Source organism: Emys orbicularis, chromosome 18, assembly GCF_028017835.1.
Source record: "Emys orbicularis isolate rEmyOrb1 chromosome 18, rEmyOrb1.hap1, whole genome shotgun sequence".
NCBI classification, from domain to species: Eukaryota; Metazoa; Chordata; order Testudines; family Emydidae; genus Emys; species Emys orbicularis.
Window position 1 is genome coordinate 17,207,443 of NC_088700.1, and position 22,269 is coordinate 17,229,711.

Here is a 22,269-nt window from a genome sequence, read left to right on the forward strand (position 1 = left end):
TGATGCCAATTAAGATGGAAGAGGCCCAGCTCATGGGGTCCTGTATTTGTTTTGTAATTGAGTTGAAAGGGCTGACTCATTCCCCTCCACTTTGTCTCCCCCTCATTGATCTTATGAAGAGCACAGTATTTTACAAATACAGACAAGCTGCTGAGTGTGGCTGTTTTCCTTTATATCCCCCGCAACACACGCTTGCTGCCCCTACCACAGAAAAAAGTGCCCATGTGGAACACCTTAACTAAAGCACTGTTGGTCTTGCAGGCAGGACCCGACTGGTTTTACAGGTCTAAAAAGAGGGAACCAGTGTATGGGGAGGGGGGATGGGGGAAGAGGAAAACTCCAAAGCTTTGCCCCCAAACTTAACATGAATCCAGGGACGTTCTGAATGTGGGAGTCATGGGACAACTCCCCCGCCCCCACATTCACTCTCTCCCCCCAAACTTCAGGGAAAGCTGGTTTTCACAGCTCTGATGAAGTTCAGTCCCCTCTCCGGGCACTGAAAAAGCATCCCTGCCTGGGGATGACTTATGCCTGGCGCTCACAAAAATCCTTCTCAAGAGCAAATAGTTTGGCTTTGGAATGCACCAGATTGTAGCAAGTGTCAGGTATTTGGGGGTGGGGGTGGGAAAAAGGATTCCAAGGAGGGTTCTCCAGGGTTTCTGCTAAAAGGTATTCGCACACACGCCACGCTTCCTGTGACACACATGAACACTCTGCCATGCTATCAACACACACCATCGATTTTCCAGGAACAAAGTATAAATATTTCTAGCACAAAATGAATGTAAACTTTCCTAAATGGTGTTGCCTCCCCTTGTTGGTTTTGTTTAAACAGGAAAACAAATGAACAGTTTCCCCCGTCCCTTGCCCTCTCTGCCAACACGTGCACTTGTGGGACTGGAGGCTTATCACAGTCTGAACCACTTTTTTTGTTTTTTGAATCTGAAAAACCTGGATCCATTTTTCCCCTTGTAGTTCATGTTTGTGAATCTCTGCACTGTCAGGTTCTGGCTGGAAGCAGACGGAATGAAATGCTGCAAAAGAGGCGCGGCCTATGACATTATCAGGCCAAGACAAAGGAGAAAACACCAGAAATCTCACCAGAAAGCTCGTGCTTGTGAGATTCACAGTTCAGTTTTGCAGACCTAATAAGATCAGATAAGGCCAGAATAACCATCTAAACGTTTGGGTTTTTATCCACATTTCAGAAACATTTGAGGTTCACCCATCATTAGAACATGTTTCTATAGAGTAAAATTGCCTCTTTCTCAAACAAGAAGACATATAGAAGCTATAGATCTAGCTAATCTTGCTATAGCTGTTTGGCTGTTGGGAAGGAGTGTCATCTACTAGCTCAAGCATAGATCTGCGGATGAGGATACCTGGATTCTATTTTCAGCCCTGACAATGATTACCTGTGTGATTCTGTGTGAGCCATTTGGCCTTTCTATGCCTCAATTTCTCCAACTGCAAAGGAAGGTAGTAATACTCACCCACTCTCTCTTGCATTTTATGAGGGGCAACTAAATGTTTTGTAAGGTGGTTGGAAATACTCTCATGAAAGGCTTTCTACAATAAGACCCAACTTTTTATCATCTGTGTGATGATGGAGGAACCTCCAAAGCTTTGGAGTTTCTATAGGATGCCCAGACAGCAAGTGTGAAAAATCGGGATGGGGTGGGGGGTAATAGGAGCCTATATAAGAAAAAGACCCAAAAATTGGGACTGTCCCTATAAAATCAGGACATCCAGTCACCCTAAGTTTCTATTCTGATAAAGAACCTCCTGTGAACCTATTCCAACTTTCTGGGTCTGTAAAAGTGACCTGGAAATCGCGTGAATACAGGATTTCTTGTGACACTCCTGGTATGTGCTACTCCTGGATCAGACCAGGAATTGTACCATGAGAATGGGCTTTCTTATGGTGTTCCAGTATTTCTGCTGCTGAGCCTGGAAGGGACTAGGAAGTGCAGAGGCATGTTTGAAAACAATTTTGAAATGTAGATGAAAGTGGGGGTCAGTTCCTATTTTATCCAGACATTTGCCCATCTCTCCTTTCGGAGACCCCCCAACACACCTGGCTCTTGAAGAGGTCATCATCTCGCTGTACTTGCAGAATGTAGCCCATCTTGCAACTCACACTGCACTGGGCACCGTTGTAGAGCTCCCCACTGGTGCAGTTCAGCACAGCATTCTCAATCTGCAGCTCTTGACAGTCAGTAGCTTCGCAGGAGTAGTGGACACAGCTAGTAAGGAAACAAGAAATGGCCCCTTTAGTTCATTTTTGCAGGACAATGCTAGACTGACAAATGCTTCATTGACAGGGCAGCACGTATAAGTCACACAGCTTGAATACTGAACTCGTTTTGCAAAAATCATCTGGGAACAGTAGGCACCATTGTCACACTTCCTGCTGAATGAGTGCGTGCTGGCAATGACACCTGCAGCACATTACAGATCTTGTGCATGTGAACGTAATGCTGGTGCAAGGGGCCAGGTTGTCAATGCTTGAGAATGACATTTGGTTTTTGTACAGGATACACAGAACACGAACAGCATCTCAGGCTTCCCTTCAGCGCTCCACCAAATCTTGCCATAGAAGAACCATCTTCAAGGTTTAGGGACATTGTTCGGGCTCCAGGCACCACCCAATCTTTGGTCTCTGCTAAAATTACAAGTGTCAGCTCATACCAATAATGCCGGTGTTTCTGTGATGCCGACACCTGTTTTGGGGGAACTGGATTGAGACTAACACACTCAGGTCACAAAGAACACAACTCCAGGTATGTCGCTAGCGATAAGCTCTTATCAGTTAGAACAAGCTCAGTTCTATGCTGTCTTTTCAGATCACTTCACTTGCTGCCTTCCTGTCCACAAAGCGTTTGAACAGATGGAACCTGTCTGTTTCCTCCCAGGAAGTGATATTAATATTTAAAACAATTTGCAAAATAATGATTGTTTTTAAACGACACATAGAAGATTGTGTGCAGCAAAGTCTTTCAGTCTATGATAACCCAGACATAACAACTACTGAAAACTTATCCAGCCCAGGAACCTGAGCATTTACCCAGTGGTTCTCAGCCTATTTACTATTCCATATGCAGCTCTCTCTGTGTTATGTGGGTCGCATCCACACAATAGATATACTACCTGTATGGCCCTGAGGATGTCACATGGGCTGCAGCTGGGGACTGATTGGGCTGCAAGCTGCCAGCAGGTTGAGAAACAATGATTTACATGATATTTTTATGTGGCCAAAGCGTTGTATGGATACTAAGTCTGGGGTTCTCAGCCTTTTTCTTTCTGAGCCCCCTCCCCCACAGCGTACTATAAAAACTCCACGGCCCACGTGTGCCACAATAACTGGTTTTCTGCATATAAAAGGGAGTAGCAACCAGGGCAACTGCCTGGGGCCCCATGCCTGTGAAGCTACATTGCTCAGGCTTTGGCTTCAGCCCCGGGTGACGTGGCTCAGGGCCCTGGGCTTCAGTCCCATGCGGTGGGGGTTCAGCTTTCTACTCTGGGCCCCAGTGAGTCTAATGCTGGCCCTGCTTGGCGGCCCCCCCTGAAACTTGCTCGCGGCCCCCAGGGGCCCCAACCCCTGGTTGAGAACCACTCCATTAAGTAACTACCTCATGCTATCCTTGTGAGGAAGCTGGGTCAGGGCAATTAATCCCATTTTAGAGTTGGGGAAGGAGATACAGAAAGGGGAAATGACTTGCCCAAAGCCACTCAGTGAGTCAGAGGCGGAGCCAGGTTTAGAACGTGGGACATACTGAGTCGCAGATCAGACTTGGACACAGTATTCTGTCACTGTATCAAATCATTTCTCTTCCAACTAGGAAATAACCCCGCCTGGGAAGTAACCTACTCTTGGAATTCAACCATTCCTTGCCTCTGGGAAGCCCTTCAGTGAAATGAGTTGGGCTGCTTATATCCTCTGCATTCAGACAGACTCAATGGGCCCAATTCCCATCCCTTTCTTCTAGGTTGATGCTGCCCAGCCCGAGTAAGGTGGCAGCATCTGAAAGATGCCTCCACAATTCCCACTTAGGACCAAACTCACAACGAATAGTTTTATACTCCATAAGCAGTCCAACTGAAATCTCTGCTACTGAGAGTCTTTTAGAAGCATTCCCTCAACTAGTCCTAGATGCAGCCACCCTTACTTAAAATTGAGCAGCATCTTACTTTGCAAGTAGTCTTGTTGACATGAGTGGAACTAATTACTGAAGAAGGTCCCACTTAACATTCATAAGGTCTGTCGAATCTGGCCACTAAATGGGAATGGATATTGAATATGATGTCTTGCCCAATCCTCACTACACATTCCAACTACACCTGTGCATTGAGGCTAAGTGTTATTTTGTTTTCCTCCATTTTTGGACAGTGATATTTTGTGTGTGAATTTCTTCTGCCTTGGTGGTTCACTGAGAAGTAAGTTGTGTTGTTGAGGAACAAAGTGAACATCATTGATAATTCAACATATTGAATAAGGAGAAATCTGTTCTCAAAAATACATGTTGTGAACCTTGTAAATCTTGCAGGAAGAATTAAATCCTTTTGCACAAAAGTCAAAGAAAAATAAATAAAATAATAGACCCTTTTCAGTAAATATCTGATGTACACCAATGTACAGCACATTGATGCTACCCTGAATTCAAGCCTTGAAGGATATCATAGGAAGGAACAAACCTAAGAAAAATTAGGGCCAAATTCTGTTGTCCTTACACCAGTACAAATCTGGAGTAACTCCATTGAAGTCAACAGAGCTAGCCTTGATTTACATTGGTGAATGTGAGAACAAGAATCTGGCCCCCACATGACCATTGATAGTCATACAGAACTGAAACGTCAGAGGCAAAAGCATTAAGTAACACTTCTTGTGATGTTCCTCGTTCTGCTTACAAGTCCCCTTATAGTCTTAGCAAATGGCTGGGGAACATTTTTAGCAATCCCTTGAACAGGGCCGGCTCCAGCATTTCTGCCGCCCCAAACAAACAAACAAACAAAACAAAAAAGCCGCGATCGGCGGCGGCAGTTCGGCGGCAGGTCCTTCGCTCCTAGAGGGAGTGAGGGACCTGCCGCCCCCGAATTGCCGCACATGCCGCCCCTCTCCCTTGGCCGCCCCAAGCACCTGCTTGTTAAGCTGGTGCCTGGAGCCGGCCCTGCCCTTGAGGCTCCAGATTATGCTTTGGTTAGCAGGCTCATCCAAGCAGCTCTCTCGGCATGTAACTCTATAAGAATGACTTCATAAAAAAAAAAACAATGCGACCATTCACTTTTTGTAAAACAACAACTACCACTACCAAATGTTTCCAATTTAAATACTTTTGGTTCTCTTGCTGCTAGTTCCAGTTTGGTATCAGCTACTGTCAGCTGTAAATCCCAATTAATTTTGGAGTCATCATCCTGACCCGAGTGCTGCAAGTGCAGAGTTAATAAGCTAAACAAATATCAACAAGAAAAACATCCAGACAGAACCCATCATGCCCTTAAGCACAAAATGGTGGGCTGCACTGTTCCTTTCTCAGGTACTACCATGTAGGAATGGGAAAACATGACATGTTCAAGAAACCATACATTCCTAAGGAGCGAAACTGTGAAAAATCTTACCTTAATCCACCTTCTTAAATGTGGACAATAGTTTTTCAATTAATGACTTAATGAAACTTTGCACTGTTCATCTGAGGATCGCTAAGCAGATTTCAAAGAAGGGTATGTTACAGACAGGGAAGCCAAGGTACAGAGAAGGTATGACTCAATATTTGCAAAAATGGTCTCTACATTTGGGTGCCCAACTTGAGACAGCTTCAGTGTGATTTTCAGAGATGCTCCGCACTACACTCCCAAACTCACGCCCTGTGCATTTAAAGCTGTACACCTAAAAATCAGGGCACCCAAAATTAGAGACCACTTGGTTTTGATCTTCATAGAATATCAGGGTTGGACGGGACCTCAGGAGTCATCTAGTCCAACCCCCTGCTCAAAGCAGGACCAATCTGCAACTAAATCATCCCAGCCAGGGCTTTGTCAAGCCTGACCTTAAAAACCTCTAAGGAAGGAGATTCCACCACCTCCCTAGGTAACCCATTCCAGTGCTTCACCACCCTCCTAGTGAAATAGTGTTTCCTAATATCCAGCCTAAACTATTCTTCACTATTAACATTTTGCATAGCTTAATTCCTGCCGACTCATTTCTCTGAAGATACCACTGGTTTGGAAACATAAGGACGATTGTATTACTATCTGCATCTTTTCAAGTACCTTGTCTCCAAAGCTCTCTAACCTCTGACACTCAAATCTGGGATGTTGGCTTTTTACATTAATGGACAAATTGGGAAAACTTGGAAAAGTATGCGGGGAAGGGGAACTATGCACTCCTCCAAACTCATCCACATCTTTTGCAGACTAGAGAACTTGAGAAATACGAGATTGTGAGTTTTATAAGATTTCTAGTGCCTTTTGGTTTCAGCCATATTGGAACTAATATTGCACCAACAGCCTGTCTCACAGTGTGGCATCACCAATTGAAACCAGGAGGAGAAGAGACACGTGACTTTGTTAAAATATATATTTAACCAAAGTATTTTGAGCTTCACAGAAAATGTGAGTTAAGTTCATATCTGTGCTGAAGTTCTGAGTTAATTTTTATTTTATTTTTTATCTTCTTTATTTTATCTGAACCATTTCGCCCATCTCTAATCTAGATATGCTCAAAACTTTAGCTCCAATTCCCCTCTGCTAATATTGGCCCTGATTCAGCAAGGCACTTAAACATGACCTTATCTTCAAGCATATGCTTAAGTCCCACTGGAAGTATATGACATCAATGGGACTTAAGCATGTAGTTAAGTGATCTGCTGAATTGGGGCCCTGGTAACACAATCTGGAAACATCTGTATTGTAATGTGTTTGTACAAAATTATGACAATTAAGAGGAACTCTTCCTTCCTTACATAAAAACAAAACAACACCTCCTGCTTTGTAAAGCATACAGCAGCCAAATATCTTTTCCTAACCCTGAGGTCAAACACTTTTTTTCCCAAGAACTCATCCTAACACTGTGCACCCTCATTATTTAAGTAATTTCCTTAGTGATCTCTCTGCCAAATATACTTGTATAGGCAAGCACAAAGACACACAAATACACCCTGGCATACAATAGAGGGCCAATTCTGACCTCATTTTACATAGATGTGACTACCTGTGTAGTTGAGGATAGATTTGGGTCTTAGATCTTAAACATTTCTGTCTACACTGATTCTATAACAGTGCACATAATACCACACACACACACCCTCTACCCATGTTTCGAATGTTCTCATCATCACCAGGTCTCACTGAGGTGGACACAAGAAAGCAGAGATGGACATTTCTTCTGGTCTGTCTGGAGGGCACTTGTCAACCGAGAAAAAGCAGACTCTCTCTCTTTACTCAAAACAAAGTAGGTTTTGGTGAATGCTTTAGAAAAGCAGATGCATGAGGCTGCTTCCAGTTACACTGCTGGTTGCAGTTATATAGTTCAACCAAAGAAAGATTTGAAAATCTTGTCTTTTTAGTTTCTTTTCTCCAGCTTTTTGCTAACATCTTGTCACTTTCTTTGTTCTGAAGCAGAAGTCCTGAATATGTATAAGGCAAATATCAGAATTCATTGGACAGAGGGGATTGGATGGGTCTGGGGATTTGGAATGGGGTTCAGAGCCTTTCATTTTAGGTTCTCTGCTTCAAATCCTATCCATGATAGTGATCAGAAATAGTTACCAGCTGTTGAGTATTCATTCAATGACCTGGGTGAAACTGAACTCAGCCCAGTTCCCAGAGGGACATCAGTGGGAATTGTGTGTATATATTGATAGGAGTGGAATGCAGAAACAAAAAAGGTAGGGGGGTGGGTGAGGGCTCTGTGTGTGTGATAAATATCTGAACACTTCAGAGCTTTCTAAAAAGTTTGGCTCTAAAAGTGAGTGAACTGAAAGGAAGGAGAGGCATAGCCTACTGTTTAGAGCCACTGGCTGGTTATCCAGACTCCTAGGTTCCATTCCCCACTTTGGAAGGGGAGTGGTTCACAGTGGTTAGAGCAGGGTGGGGCAGGTGTCAGGACCCCTGGGTTCCATTACCAGGTCTCTGTGAAAGTTTTTCCACCTGGTTCTCCTGCTCTGTGACATATCATTTCCAGTGAGACTTCTGCTGAAATGAAGACCTCAAAATGCTCAAGCTTCCAAAACACCTCTAAGCCCTCACGGCAGCTAAGCAGTGTTTGGGAGGTGTGTGTTAACAACTGAATGCCTTGCAGTTCCTCCCTGTGAAAATGTGTTGAAGAGAAAAAAAAATGCACCACATTCTAGCTTAATGAAAGCCAAATGATGCTGTTTGCCAATTACCAAAACAGGGCGAAGGTTAAAACCCCATTGAATTATAACACAAGTCACAGGCCAAGACTTCTATGATTAACAGCTCTCTGAGAAATTCAGTAATTTCACCAGAAGCAGGTTGACTGCAATTCCGTAGAATGACAGAAAGCAGAGGAGGTGGAGACTATAGCAGAATGAGTTAAGAAAAGGAGCATTAAAAAACAAGTCTGAGATCAGGGGAGGAGGGGGTTCTTTTTTGTTTTCTCTTTAAGAAAATAACCGGAGGGACTACAAAAAGGTGCTCGGGGTTTTTTTTACGCTTTTGCAGATGATTGTCTCCTTAGTAATTTCTTCTTGGAGAAAGAGAGAGCAGGAGAGACTTGAGCGAACGCTTGAAAGGAGAGAGAGGCCACCTTTCTGAGAGGGTTGTGTTGGCCCACCGAAGAGAGAATTCTCAGATGGAAGGCATTTTTTTTAGGGCAGGGGTGAGGGGAGGGGATTGTATGTTGTTGAGGAATGGTTTATGCTGGCTCAGGTATGCCAGGTCATGCACTTCTGTGGAAGGAGCTGAGAGTGCATGGTTTCCAAACCATGTTTAAACAAACTGTGGGTCTGTTATTCAGATCCCGATTCTTGCACTCAGGGAGCGGAGAAGCAGTTTGGAGATGCTGATTTGATTTTAGTTTATTTTGCCTACAGCACTGTCAAATGACATAAAGAATTGTTAAGCGTGTATATGTGTATACAGGCAGAGATTTATATGTATGTGTGTATCGTTACATAGACATAACTCAAAGGGGTAAAAAACACAGCCCACCCTGGATAAGCTGGTTCTTGGCTGCTACGGTGAGGTTGATAGTAATAAAACAAGGTTCAATGAAACTGGGAAAAGCAAATGTACTTTCTTCAAACTATAAAATACACACAGTGGTGACATAGTTATATAACAAGAAAACATGCAGTACCTGTACCAGAGAACCACATAAAACAAGATATCGTTGGCCTTCCCACAAAGGGGAAACTTATCTTCATTATAAACAAGGAATCAGTGGAGAACTGTAAAGCTGAAAGGCTGTTGGGAAACCAGGAATTCTAGCAGTTGGACCAAGGTGTCTGCCTAAGCTGTGAAGCTGCAGTTTCCATTAGAGTAACAAATCCATGACAAAGTGAAGGAAATTCCCGGCTCTTCTTGTGGACAAGGCATACAGAGGTTGCCATGAAAATGTCAGCATTTAAGAACAGTGGGCAAGCAAGACATCACATTGATTCCCTGCACCATGAAAAGGAAATAACCACAGTATCTCAAACCCAGGCCTGGCAACCACTGATTTTTCCTAGTAATCACCGTACATACATCTTCATGGAATTACAGTGTCTATCGGGTAGACACAGAAACAAATTCTTATATGGGCCTGTTTTCGATCTCTCTTGCACTAGTGCAAATAAGGAGTAAGGTCACTGAAATCAGTGGAGCGGTACAAGCGTAGGACCAGTCTGAGAGGAGAATCAGGCCCATGACATCGGCTCTGAGGGTGTCATGTGACAACCGTAGGTGTCATTTTGACAGCATGTCACCAGCGGTGGTGTGTACCGCTGCTGAAAAGTCCCACTGTCAGCTGCACTGGAAAAAGAAAATCAGTGGAAAAATAAGGAATGCAATTTTATAAACACTCCATAAATGCCTTATAAATTAAGGTTGGATTTTCCAAAGTGCCTATGGACATTAGGAGCAGAAATTCTAATGAATTTCAATGGAACTTGCGCTCCTAACCTCCTTAGGCTCTTAAAATACCACTCAAAATATATACTTTTAAAAGGGAGAGGGAATGCATCTTTTATTCTCAGTCATTAGGGTGACCAACTCGTGACAAATGGGAAAGATGCATTCACCCCCAAAATAAAAGTTGTGTGAACCTCTAAATCAGGGGTGGCCAACCTGTGGCTCCGGAGCCACATGCGGCTCTTCAGAAGTTAAGATGCGGCTCCTTGTACAGGCACCGACTCCGGGGCTGGAGCCACAGGCGCCAACTTTCCAATGTGCCGGGGGTGCTCACTGCTCAACACCTGGCTCTGCCACAGGCCCTGCCCCCACTCCACCCCTTCCCGCCCCCTCCCCTGAGCCTGCAGTGCCCTCGCTCCTCCCCCCTCCCCTCCCCCCCCCCCCGAGCCTCCTGCACGCCACGGAACAGCTGATCGGGAGGTGCGGGGAGGGAGGGGGAGGCACTGATCAGCGGGGCTGCCGGTGGGTGGGAGGTGCTGGGAGCGAGGGGAGGAGCTGATGGGGGGCTGCTGATGTATTACTGTGGCTCTTTGGCAATGTACATTGGTAAATTCTGGCTCCTTCTCAGGCTCAGGTTGGCCACCCCTGCTCTAAAAGGAGGCATATTCCTCTTCTCTCCCACCTCCATATTCACCCAAGCTTATAAGCATCTATATATCTGAGGGTACAATTCTCCCCAACCAAAATAATTCTCCTTGAGGGGAGGGGAAGAACCTTTCTTGCAGACTGAAGCCAAAACAAGAGGCAAAAATATCCATGTTTATCTGAGGAAAATGAAGGAGGAAAATCTTATATTGGGGAAGCAAAGTTACATCATCAAATGAGACCTGAGCCAATGGGAAAGAGGGGTAGAGAGACAGTTCCTGGAGAGAGAGAAAGTGCATGTTTGTATGAGATCAGCTGGATTCTACCATCGAGGACAGCCCAAATGGGAAATACATCAAGACAGCTTGGCAGGCTCTGCAGAAGGGAACAGGAAACTTACATGCAGGTTCTGATCTGGTTAAGAATTAATTTAAAAGAAACCCTCTTTCTAAGTTCATCATGGATTGGGTAAATAAATGAAGCAAGAAGATAGCAGCTAACTCCCAGAGGTCTGGGCAGTTGCTCATTTCTTGGCCTCTTTGATGCCTGTCTTAACACTCCTTTCCCCATAACATTCAATCATTCAAACTCTTTTATGGAGGGGGCGGGCGGAATATGGTCACCATGCCGTGATTTGCATTCCCACCATGAGGGCCTGATTGAAGGGACTGAAAAGGCTCCTGTTAATTTCAATCCTTCTTTCAGAAAGTCTCTAAACTCCTTACTTGACCTTGGAAGCTTTATCCCTAATCCAGCACTTAGCCATAACCCGGATGTCTCTGAGTTTTATTATTTTGAATAGGTGAGACTCTTACTTTGAAAGTTTGGGATCCAATGGGCTGCGGCTTAAAGGGGGTCAGCCATGTGTCATTAAAAACATGGAGAGAAGACAGAGTGGGCAATTGTTATTATTGTTAGAGAAATGTTTCGAAAGGTTAGTTTGCTCTGTTGCAGCTGAAGTCTTGCCTAAGGGGATTTTTTTTTAGATCAAGGAAATATCGTTTCTAAACACACAGCACTTCTAATTTCACAATAAATGGTTCAATTTCTCCTGAAAAATAGCAAGAGAGAGAAATGGGGCACTGTTTCTGAATCCTCCCAAACTCCACGTTGCTCCTAGCTACCTCCTTCCAATGGGTCGGTTTCTCTCTCTCTCTCTTTACCTCCTGCATTGGGAGTTGGCCAGACTTCCAAACTAGACCTCTCATCTGAAACTTGATCTTGCTGTGTTTGGGCCTCTGAATTTATACAGCTTATTGCACAGAATGATTGAATCTAGGTCAGAACACACTGACTGAATTGATTTAGCGATAGATATACTTTCCCTCCCGCTTCTCGGAATAAAAAGTGAGGTCCTGACAAATCAGCCAGGAGTGCTATCAAAAACCAGAGAGTACTGCTAGGATCCTAAGAGGCAGAGCACGGGCTTGTGAGGGAATGCAACTTGCTTGTTTTATTATTACTGCTGCTACAGTTTGACTATTACTTGCAGCTTTGAGCGTAGCGAGGGGAAAAACCTGTCTTTTATGTTTTTTTGCTAAGTTCTCCCCACGCGTCCTTTCAGTGCCTTGCTGAAAAGATCCATGAAGCTGCAAAGACAGGGGCTGTGAAAGGTCCCAATTTCTTCATGAGGCTGCAAAGCAGAGACTGGCCGGGATTGGTGGTGACCTATTGATATGTCTCAATAACAACAATAAGCTTATTATAGGGCCTTTCATCCTACAGGGTCCCAAAAAGCTTTCCAGACCCTGGGAAAGAGCCACAGAATCAGTGAAAGTGGTAGGCACTAAGCACCTACTATGAGGTGCTTTTCAGAATCAGGCCTAACGAAGGCCCAGGAATCCCTTAATTCACCATGGAAGTGCAGCCATAGTAGTGCTAATGCAGTTTAGATCAAGGACTATACTTGTGAGTGGCTAACTCGACTCCTTATTGGAGAATGTGTATAGAGCCAGCTGGCCACAATTCCATCTCATAACAGAGGAGGGGGGGGGAAAGGAGGAGGAAATAATTTACTAACAGTGTCCTGTGTGGGTTAAATGTCCCATCCATCCTGGTCAATGAGAACACTGCTGTTTTTACCAACAACACAAAAGGGTCAGCAGAGTTCATCGGCCTTGCCCCTCCTATCTCCTTTTAACCTCTTGATCAGACCCACTGGAGCTGAGTCGGTGGGTGGCTAGGGGAGGAGGCAGCATGCTGACAGGCTCACCTCTGCTCTGCCGGGCTGTAGGTCTGTCCTCTTTGACAGCTGCTGATGGTGATGGGGTCGAAGTTGTGGAAGGAACGGAGGGCCACCCCAGAGATGGCCACATACGGGGAGCTGAAGCTAATGAGGACAGCCTGGGTGTGGTAGAAGGGGTGACTGAGGTCATGGATCACAGGGATAATCAGGGGATTGTTCCTGCAGCTCAGAACGTGGACACCTGTCAGAAGACACAAGACCGGGAAGATGGGGAGTGGGGGTCAGTACTTTGCACAATTACACCACATGCCATCAGCACTTCAGAAGCATTCACCCATTATAGAAAAGCCCTGCAGACTTTAATAGTTACAATACAGGAGGTTTTGGGAATCATCCCCTAAAATTTAACAGAGAAGTTTCTCTCTCCTATAGAATCAGATAGGCTGGTCCAAATAACGCGTAGAAAGGCTTCCATTCTCTCCAGTAATTTCTGTAGGTTTTTGGAATAATTTCTATTGAATCCTACTCCACTTCGATAGAACCCTATTAAAGCAGGAGCAACTATATTAAAGAAGGTGGAGTTACACTACTATTAAAGCAGCATAAGCAAGCAAACGGTTAGCCTCTTTGTGCTATGCACCGAAACATGTAACTGCACAAACAGAATGGGTAGCTTTGTGCAAAATGGGCAGTTGACCAGTGGTTTCTTTGCAGCTGTGTGCAATTCCCCACTGGATGCAGGACATACACCAGTTTGTTTATTTGGTCATTTGATTTTTTTTTTTTTTAAACAGAGTAGCTTCTTGCTTTTCCCGAACAGGGCAATACTGTGTTGATGAGCCAGGGGAGAGATACAGGTGTGTGGTGGGAGAAAATGAGGCTTTAAAGGTGACCCTGAGGTGAAAATAAGCCAAAGATGCATGAAGTCTGTCCATTTCAGGGAGGTACCATGCACCCTCCTCAGAGATGCTGAGCAGCTCTCTCATCCCATTAACTTCAGTAGGAGAGGAGGACACTCAGTAGCACTCAGGAGGCGCTCAGCACCTCCTGGGATCAGGCCATAGTACAGAAAGGCTGAACGCAATGGGCCAAATTAGTTCTTGCGGTAACCCTACTGATTTCATTTGAGTCACCCCAGGAGTCAATTGGGCTGCAACTCCATTCACTCCAATTTGTTGCACCAGCGATGAACGTTCGGCCCTGGCTCCATTGACTTCAGAGCTGCATAAAGGATGAATTTGGCCCCTGCTCCATTCACCTCACTGGAGTTCCACCAGTGATGGATTTGGCCCAGTGCCTTTGGCTACACCGATACAATTACAAATTTGAGAATAAATTCTATTTGTGGGTTTAACTGGCTCAGAGATTCCCCCCACCCCCACCCCGTTCAGGTTTCGTGACTCAAGCGGGGTGGGGGGGATTTTTTTCCTTAGAAAGTGATTTCTGGTTAATTAAGACAGGCTTCTTGATCATTCTCTTTAAACTTCTCTCTTTTAAACTGCCCTCTTTTATGTGTTGATCTCCTCGTCCTTCTTCCAGCAATAATAAATAATAATAATAATAATAATAATAATAATAAAAAATAAAAGGCTTCTCTTCTCCTTTGGTTTCTATCTGACCCTGAAATAACCCCTCTGTCTGCTTGTCTCCCAGAGGTCTTTTGATATGAGCTCCCCGAGGAACGATGCAGGGTTTCCACTTAGAAACAGGTGCAGTTAATTCGTAAATTGTACTCTACTGGAATCCCAGGATTCCAAATCCCTTGGACATTTCTGCTGTCTTTGATGGAAAGCCCCAAAGTCCTCACTGTCGGGCTGTTTATTCATTTTGGTTCAATTCCTAGCAGTCAGGTGTCTGCAACAAAACAGATCACCACAACTGGCACTACTAATTGGCACTTTAATTCCCAACAAGGGAGCATGGGTCATGGACACTGAACTCTCTCTTTCTTCCCTAGACAGAGCCCATCCAAGACAGGACTGGGCCATACTGGGCAGACCTACATGGGCGAGATCTATCTGCATGGCTGTCTAATCTATCTGGTTGCATGACTTATATTTTTCACATGCTGTCTTGGTGGGGAAAAATGCAATCCTCATCTCATTCTCTCCTAGGCAAGGCACAATGGACCCCTGACCTCATTTTTTACAAAGCCCAGAAGACACTATAAAAACATGTTCTAGTAAATGTAGCGAAATCTGTTGTCTCTTTCCGCCTCTTATACCTAAGCTCTCTGTCTGTACATAAAAGGCCAGAAGGGGCAACTGTGACCATCTAGTCCAGGGGTAGGCAACCTATGGCATGCGTGCCAAAGGTGGCACGCAAGCTGATTTTCAGTGGCACTCACACTGCCCGGGTCCTGGCCACCGGTCCGGGGGGCTCTGCATTTTAATTTAATTTTAAATGAAGCTTCTGAAACATTTTAAAAACCTTATTTACTTTACATACAACAATAGATTAGTTATATATTATAGATCTATAGAAAGAGACCTTCTAAAAACGATAAAATGTATGACTGGCACGCGAAACCTTAAATTAGAGTGAATAAATGAAGACTCGGCACACCGCTTCTGAAAGGTTGCCGACCCCTGATCTAGTCTGACCTCCTGTTTAACATATGACACAGAACGTCCCCAAAACAATTCCTCTAGGTTCCTTTCAATTTAGGTAGTTAGTGTGTCTTTATGCATTTAATAACACACCGCACAAAGGCACAGAATGGGCCTGATCCTGCAGTCAGTAAAACAGCCACTGAAGTAAATGGTAGTTTTGGCTGAGTAAGAACTGCTAAGCTGAGTCCTATATATTTTTCCCTTCCATTCAGCTACAAAAAACAACCTAGCCTGGGGTAGTCCAAAGGGCCTTTCCATGATGAAGAGAGTCCCTTGACTGTGAAGATTTGCAGGCATCAGTTTGGAGAGTGCCAAACTCATGTTGTAACTTCTTGCAAGATTTCAAAACTTTGCCCTTGATCCCTGCTTCTCCTTTCTCTCTCCCCCACCCTCTCAGTCTGTCTGTCTCGCTGTATAGTTGTATGTTAGCTGTTAGTTACCATGGTCAGCTCTCTGTCCTTTGTATTTAAGAAGGAGGCAACTAGAAGACAACTACAAGACACTCTGCTGTGAAAGGAGAAGGATGCTGCTGACTCAAGTTGTGCTGGATAGTCCGGGACTGTCGCTTAAGGAAACCCAGTCATCTAGAGCAATGCACTGGGCTTATCTGGATACATTTCATTCAGTGCTAAATGGGAGTCACCCACATAAATTCCTGTTTACTCCTCTGCGAGTGAACCCCCTAGAGACTTGCCTTTGAGTCATACCCAGTTAATTTTGAGTGGAAAACCTGTCAAATATCCTTTCTCCTGCCCTCGTCTCCTCTCTCCTCCTCTCTACAGACAGAAAGGGCAAGACAATCCAGAAAAGGGGGAATGATTTAGGAGAGTGTCTGAAAACAATAATAGTCCCTCGGCACTCCAGCCAGCAGAATGCCTTCAAAGGTTACTCCTCCTCCCCACCACACACCCCTGGTACAGTATATGGATAACAGCAGTGGCAAATGGGCTTCTTCGGGTTTTGGGGGCTGCAACCTCAACAGAAGCCATCTGCAAAGGCTGCAGAGATGGCAGCAAGAGGCTAAGCTCTTTTAAAAACCTGCTCCTGGGGTCCCCGTGGGAGCTGCTGGGTGATGAGCACTTTTGAAAACGTGGCCCTTATTTTGATGCCTACAAGGGACCTGAGCCCTTCCGAAAATCTAGCCCACAGCGATCAGTTGCGGAGTAGTCTCAGTGGGCATGACGATACCTGACTAGCAGCACAGACTTGCAATAAACCCCAGCTCTTGGAGCTTGAAGTGGGTACGTCTTCCTGCTGGCTCTCTACTCCAGCAACACCAATCTGCTGGTGGGAAAGCTGAACAGAGGTACTGGCCTTACTCTGAATTGGGCTGGAGCAAACAGAGGAAACCTATGGAAGAAGAAAGGCAAAGCTCATTGCAAAACCGTCTTACCAAGATCATGGTTTTGCTTCTTGGTGTCAAACAGTTGCACAGTGATCGTTTCCTGCTTCTGATCCAGGTAGTGTGTTCCATCGGTGACCAAGTGGACAATGATAGCAGCAGCTACCATGGGCTGAGAAAAATATGCCTGGGAGAGAAGAAGAAAGCATAGAGAATCCGGTGCAGAACTGGAATGGTTCATGGTTTTTTATTTTTATAAGATACAACAAAAGCATCACTTTTCAGTAGCAATTCCTGTCACAAATCACACAAAAGTCGTCTTTTGTCTATGCTCAAAACTTTTTGTTTTTTAATTTTGCAAAAAAGGTAAGTCAAAAAAAGGAAAGTTGTTGCACTGGTAGGTGTGTATCTCTTACCTTTAGCCAGAAAATGGTCTGAGTCATATGGGAATACGGTAAGTTGGCTGTGCAGGGATACCAGGCATATTTAGACACCACATCACTCAGGTCCATCACCTTGGTTCGGCACACCTGACCGACACAGGGAAATGTCACAATGGATTCAGATTCAAGCATGAAATGGATATGACTGTCAAAAGAAGTGCTGGTGTCTATAAGAACTGAAAATGCTACTTTTAATACCATTAGGTTATTCGACATCATTATTTTTAGGTCATACACACCACTGGATTATTCCACAATGACACCACGAACAGGAACACCGGACTCATAGTGACATTGTGTTTGCCAAAAGAAAGTCTCCTTTTGTGATTAATTGGTTAAGGGTGGAGTTTTCAAAAGTGCCCAGTGTAACTTTGCTCCCATTGTTCTAAAATAATAGATGGATGGAAAGATATTTGCCAGTGCTGTTTGTAGCCATATTAGTCCCAGGATATGAGAGACAAGGTAGGAGAGGTAATATCTTTTATTAGATCATCTTCTGTTAGTGGAGGTACCAGCTTTCGAGCTTTTGAAGCACTCCTTCCCTGGACCTGGAAAAGACTGTGTAGTTCAAAAGCTTGTAAAGAAGTTGGGCCAATAAAAGACCTTAATTCACCTACTTTGCCTCTTAGATACATAGACACATAAGATATTGTTGACGCAGCCAGCACTATCTACACACTGTGTCTTTCTATTTAAAACCTGCTGTTACTAACTGTTACTAGCTGGCTGTCTCTTCAGGATGGCTACAGGTGACCATGTGAAATTGAAAATACATGCAATCAGGAATGCATTGCCTCCACATGGGCCCTGATAGGAAAATGGTGATCTTATTAATTAGTTTCTTTAACCAAAATCACCTTCTTCTCACATCTACAATTCATCCCATAGCACCCCCAGTGAGGCAGAGGTGAAAATGTGATGGGATTCTCTGCAAACCTCTCCATTCTGCTCAAGAACAAATGTGGCATATCTGAAATGCGAGGATGGGTGAAAAGGGCTAGGCAGGGTACCGGGATTTAAGTGCATAAGAAACCCAGAGCACAGTCAGTATGGAAGACATGAAAAATAATCTTCAGGAAATTACATGGATTTTCTCTTGCAACATCATAGCTAAGTGAGATTGTTTTTTAAATGTATATATGTGGCTGTGAATTATTAGCCCCCATAGTGCTGCCTCTGGAGAAAACGGAGTGGAAGAATAGCAAAGCTGCAGCACTTTGAACATTAAAACCACAACTGCATATGTAGGATGCCTTCAATTCAAGGATCTCAATGTCCTTGACTGATGCCCCTCTGCAAACTCAGTAACATTATTATCTGGAGAAGACGAGGCACAGAGAGGTGAAGTGTTTTCCTCATGGTCACACAAGTTGGTAACAAAGACAAGAATCCAAACCTGGAGGCCAAGGCACCTCAATCGTGTGTGTTAACCAGAAACGTACCAAAGAGAGGTTCTAAGGCCCTGACTCTGCACTTGGGACCCTGCACTGGGCAGACCTGTGTTCCGTTGGGTGCAGTAGTGGCTCTGACTGCAAAAGTGGGGCCTCAACTGAGAGCTCCAAAGACAATACATTGCAAATAGCCCATTCCCTGAACCTACGCCACTGTTGTTGTTGTTTTTAAAATGGGAACTGAGCGTATTACAAGAGCTATTTTGATAGTGAAAAATACAATGTCCATTCAGTAATTGTGCACCGAACTCCGTTCCCGGTCTCGGCAGGCAAATGCTGAGAGTGCTTGGAATGCTTGGGAACGGAGCAATCGGATTGGCCAAAAGTGAGGTAATGGCTTCTATAATTTGAATCCCTAAAGGCCCAGTGCAGAGGAATCTATGCACAAAATATAAATCAGCTTTAATGGGCTGGAAGAAGATTTTTAGGTTTTTTTTTTTTTTAAACAACTGGGACCAAGCTTCATTGAGGCTAGCCAGTGGATAGTGTTACATTTTACAACAGTGCAAGACTTTACATAAACTATCTTTGGCATTTGAAATCCAGTCCAACAATTCAACATGTATCATTTCGCAATTCTCCTTTTTTGCATTTTCAGCAGCCTCTCTCTTATTGGGAGCATGGGTTTTATTTTAATACCTATCCAGTTAGGAAATGTATCTTACCCACATCTGTAATTTAAATGGTCATAGAACTCTTTGACATGAACAAAGATCTCATTGCTTTTATATTGTTTTGTTCTTATTCTTGTTTCTCTACTAACTCTATCAGCACAAAAAGCTGGTTGAGAGAAACAGGAGAGCTGGGGTTTGGCTCATTTTAAATGCCGCTTAAAAGAAGTGTGAGAACCAATATTAAAAACAGGCCCAGACCTTCACCAAAAATTTGAACAAAACCCAAAACAAACCATTGTTGAGGATCAGAAAAACTCTGATAACTTTTAAATAGCTAGTTTTCACTTTTTGTGAACTGTAGCTCTTTCTGGTTCTATCTGGGAACATAAGCAGAATCCATAACTTCTCACAAGAAAGCCTGCACCGAGATTTCTACTTCGATTTTGCAGTCTCAGTAGATTTGGCTAGTTTGAAAAAGGTTCAGCTAAGCATCCCAACCTTCTGAGGCTGACCCCGTCACTACTTATGCAAACAATTCAAAACATTGCAGGGGGTTGGGGGTGGGTGAAGATCAAGGGGAAAGCTGTGATTGACAGGGGTCTGAGCAAGTCTAATCCATGTGGTGTTAAGCATGGCTGCAGGAGTTGTACCATTGTGAATGCTGGAGTTAGCAATTGATAGCAAATTTCCCTAGTGTGGTCAAGTTCCTTAAGGGTTGTGCCATAACAACCTGATTAGATTAAGGTTTCAGAGGGGTAGCCCTGTTAGTCTGTATCAGCAAAAAGAACGAGGCGTCCTCACGAAAGTTTATGCTCAAATAAATTTGTTAGTCTCTAAGGTTCCACAAGTACTCCTCGTTCTTTTTGCTGATTAGATTAAGTGTCCCACTCTCTGACAGATTTCACCATTTCAATATTCCTTCTAATGAGCATGGTGAATGTATCCTTTTTTCAGTTCTAGCCAATTACTGATTGCCACAAAGCAACTGCAAAGTACAGACATGAATTGCTTGCTAGGAGCTTCCACATGTTTCCCTTTCAAGCATCCGTGCCAGCTTATGTGACGGTCCACAGCACCAAAGTGCTCTAGCTTCAGATCCTTATTCCTAGAAGCCCAACACTTTTAACCTACAAATGAGGGAACAATTCCCTATCTGACAGGGTTTCTGGGAGGATAAAATCCATGAAAGACAGTGAGGCACTCAGATGCTATCATGATGAGGCCTGTGTAAGTACATAGACACATGAAGGATCTGCCTCTGCAAGCAAGCATGTATGGGTCATGTATCATTCAACCCAGCCATTCCCCTTCAGGGAGGCTGGCCAGACCGCCACAGACTTTATACAGCCACTTGTGTAGCTGCACCAAAGCAACCCCAAGTGCAGTCAACGAAGCTCCTATTTGCACTGATGGGACTCATCCCTACTTGAAACGGACATAAGGAAAAATCTGCAATTAATAGCAGCTGTGCCTATCTATACCAGGAGTTTGAGCCAGTGCAGCTACCCAGGTAGGTGGCCTCAGATTGCTGTAAGTGGGCAAATCTCCAGTGCATAGACAAGACCATAGCGTATGATCTGGTCTGTTCTCACTTCCTCCAAATCAAGCCTTGCTGCAGGTCATCAGAGCTACACCAGTGTCTCATCTGGTGACAAATGAGCAGGGTGGCTTTCTGGTGAGACAGTTTAAAGTGGATGTAATGTTCATGGATGCGATGCTGATATGTGGTGTTGTGGTGTGCTGTTAAGGGCCCACTGCTTCCTGCTGTAGCCGGGCGGGGGGGGAGGGGGCTGCATTTCAGCACTGGCCAAAGCAATTCCTGTTTGTAGGATTACAGCAATAAAATTGCTTTGGGATCCTTTGCGATGAAACATGCCGAACACAGTACTGTTTGCAAAAGAGCAAGCCCCCAATGGGTTCTACTGTTACAATTCACCGTGACAGGTATATTTGTGCTGGGACACAAAGTCCTGCACAGGAACTGTAGAAGGTGTGATGGAGCTGCTAAGCAGGAAACTACGGTTCCCATCAACCCCCTCCCCCCTCCAGTGGGCCAGGGAGGAGGAGGGGCAGACACCCCTGAACCAGCAAGAAGGTCAAGTGACCTGGAAGCAGCAACGACATGGCTAGCCAGGAGCTGCAGAGAAGAGAAACTCTGGAGTGCACTGCATACAGAGTAGGTTGCAGCAGAAGCTAAGGAACAGCTGTGGAGCAGGGTTAGACTGTCAGACATTCAGCTGGGACTTATGGGGAATAGCAGAAGCTGGACAGGGAGCTGGTGCAGAGGGGCCCCAATGAGAGAGAGACACACCACTCAGGGAGCCTGGCCTGGAAATCTGCAAGCTCCTACTTACTTTGCATAGAAACTGGACAGCAGAAGGCATCCCCGGCCACTTGCTCGGAAGAGCCTAAACCCTCAACTGGGCAGCCCAGGGGCCCAAACAAGAACGGCTATGTCTCATTTTAGACTGTAACCGTTAAAGCCTCTGTACTTAGAGTACCTGCAACTTTTCCCCTTCTTGCCAGCCCTAGTCAAACACCCTTTCGCTTTAGCCATGGGTCTTAAGCTATGCCTACACTGCAAACAAAAGCCCTTGCCCGAAGCCCTGTGAGTGTGAGTCAGCAAGCAACAGGCCAGCGGCAGGCTTTTAACTGCAGTGTGGACTTATCCTTAGTGGCTACTGGGACCCACCAGGGTTAGTGATTAGAAGGCCTAGCAGTTGAAGCGCCTTCAGCACTTGCCTCCGAGTCGTGGTACACCTGGCATGCTACTGTTAACTTAGGGTATGTCTACACAGCAACTAGACATCCGTGGTTGGCCCGTGCCAGCCGACTCGGGCTTGCAGGGCTTGGGCTGCAGGGCGGTTTCACTGCTGTGTAGACGTCTGGGCTAGGACTGGAAC

At 44.8% G+C, this 22,269-nt stretch overlaps 1 protein-coding gene across 1 annotated transcript in view; it reads right to left on the reverse strand.

Moving 5' to 3' along the window:
• Positions 1-22,269, reverse strand: part of PAPPA (pappalysin 1) — a 231,173-nt gene that overhangs the window by 63,922 nt on the left and 144,982 nt on the right. The window contains exons 11-14 of the mRNA XM_065418793.1: positions 17,275-17,388; positions 16,910-17,045; positions 12,932-13,145; positions 2,078-2,246 (exon numbers count right to left, since the gene is read on the reverse strand). Coding sequence (XP_065274865.1) covers positions 2,078-2,246; positions 12,932-13,145; positions 16,910-17,045; positions 17,275-17,388 — 633 coding nt within the window. The remainder of the gene's footprint in view (positions 1-2,077; positions 2,247-12,931; positions 13,146-16,909; positions 17,046-17,274; positions 17,389-22,269) is intronic.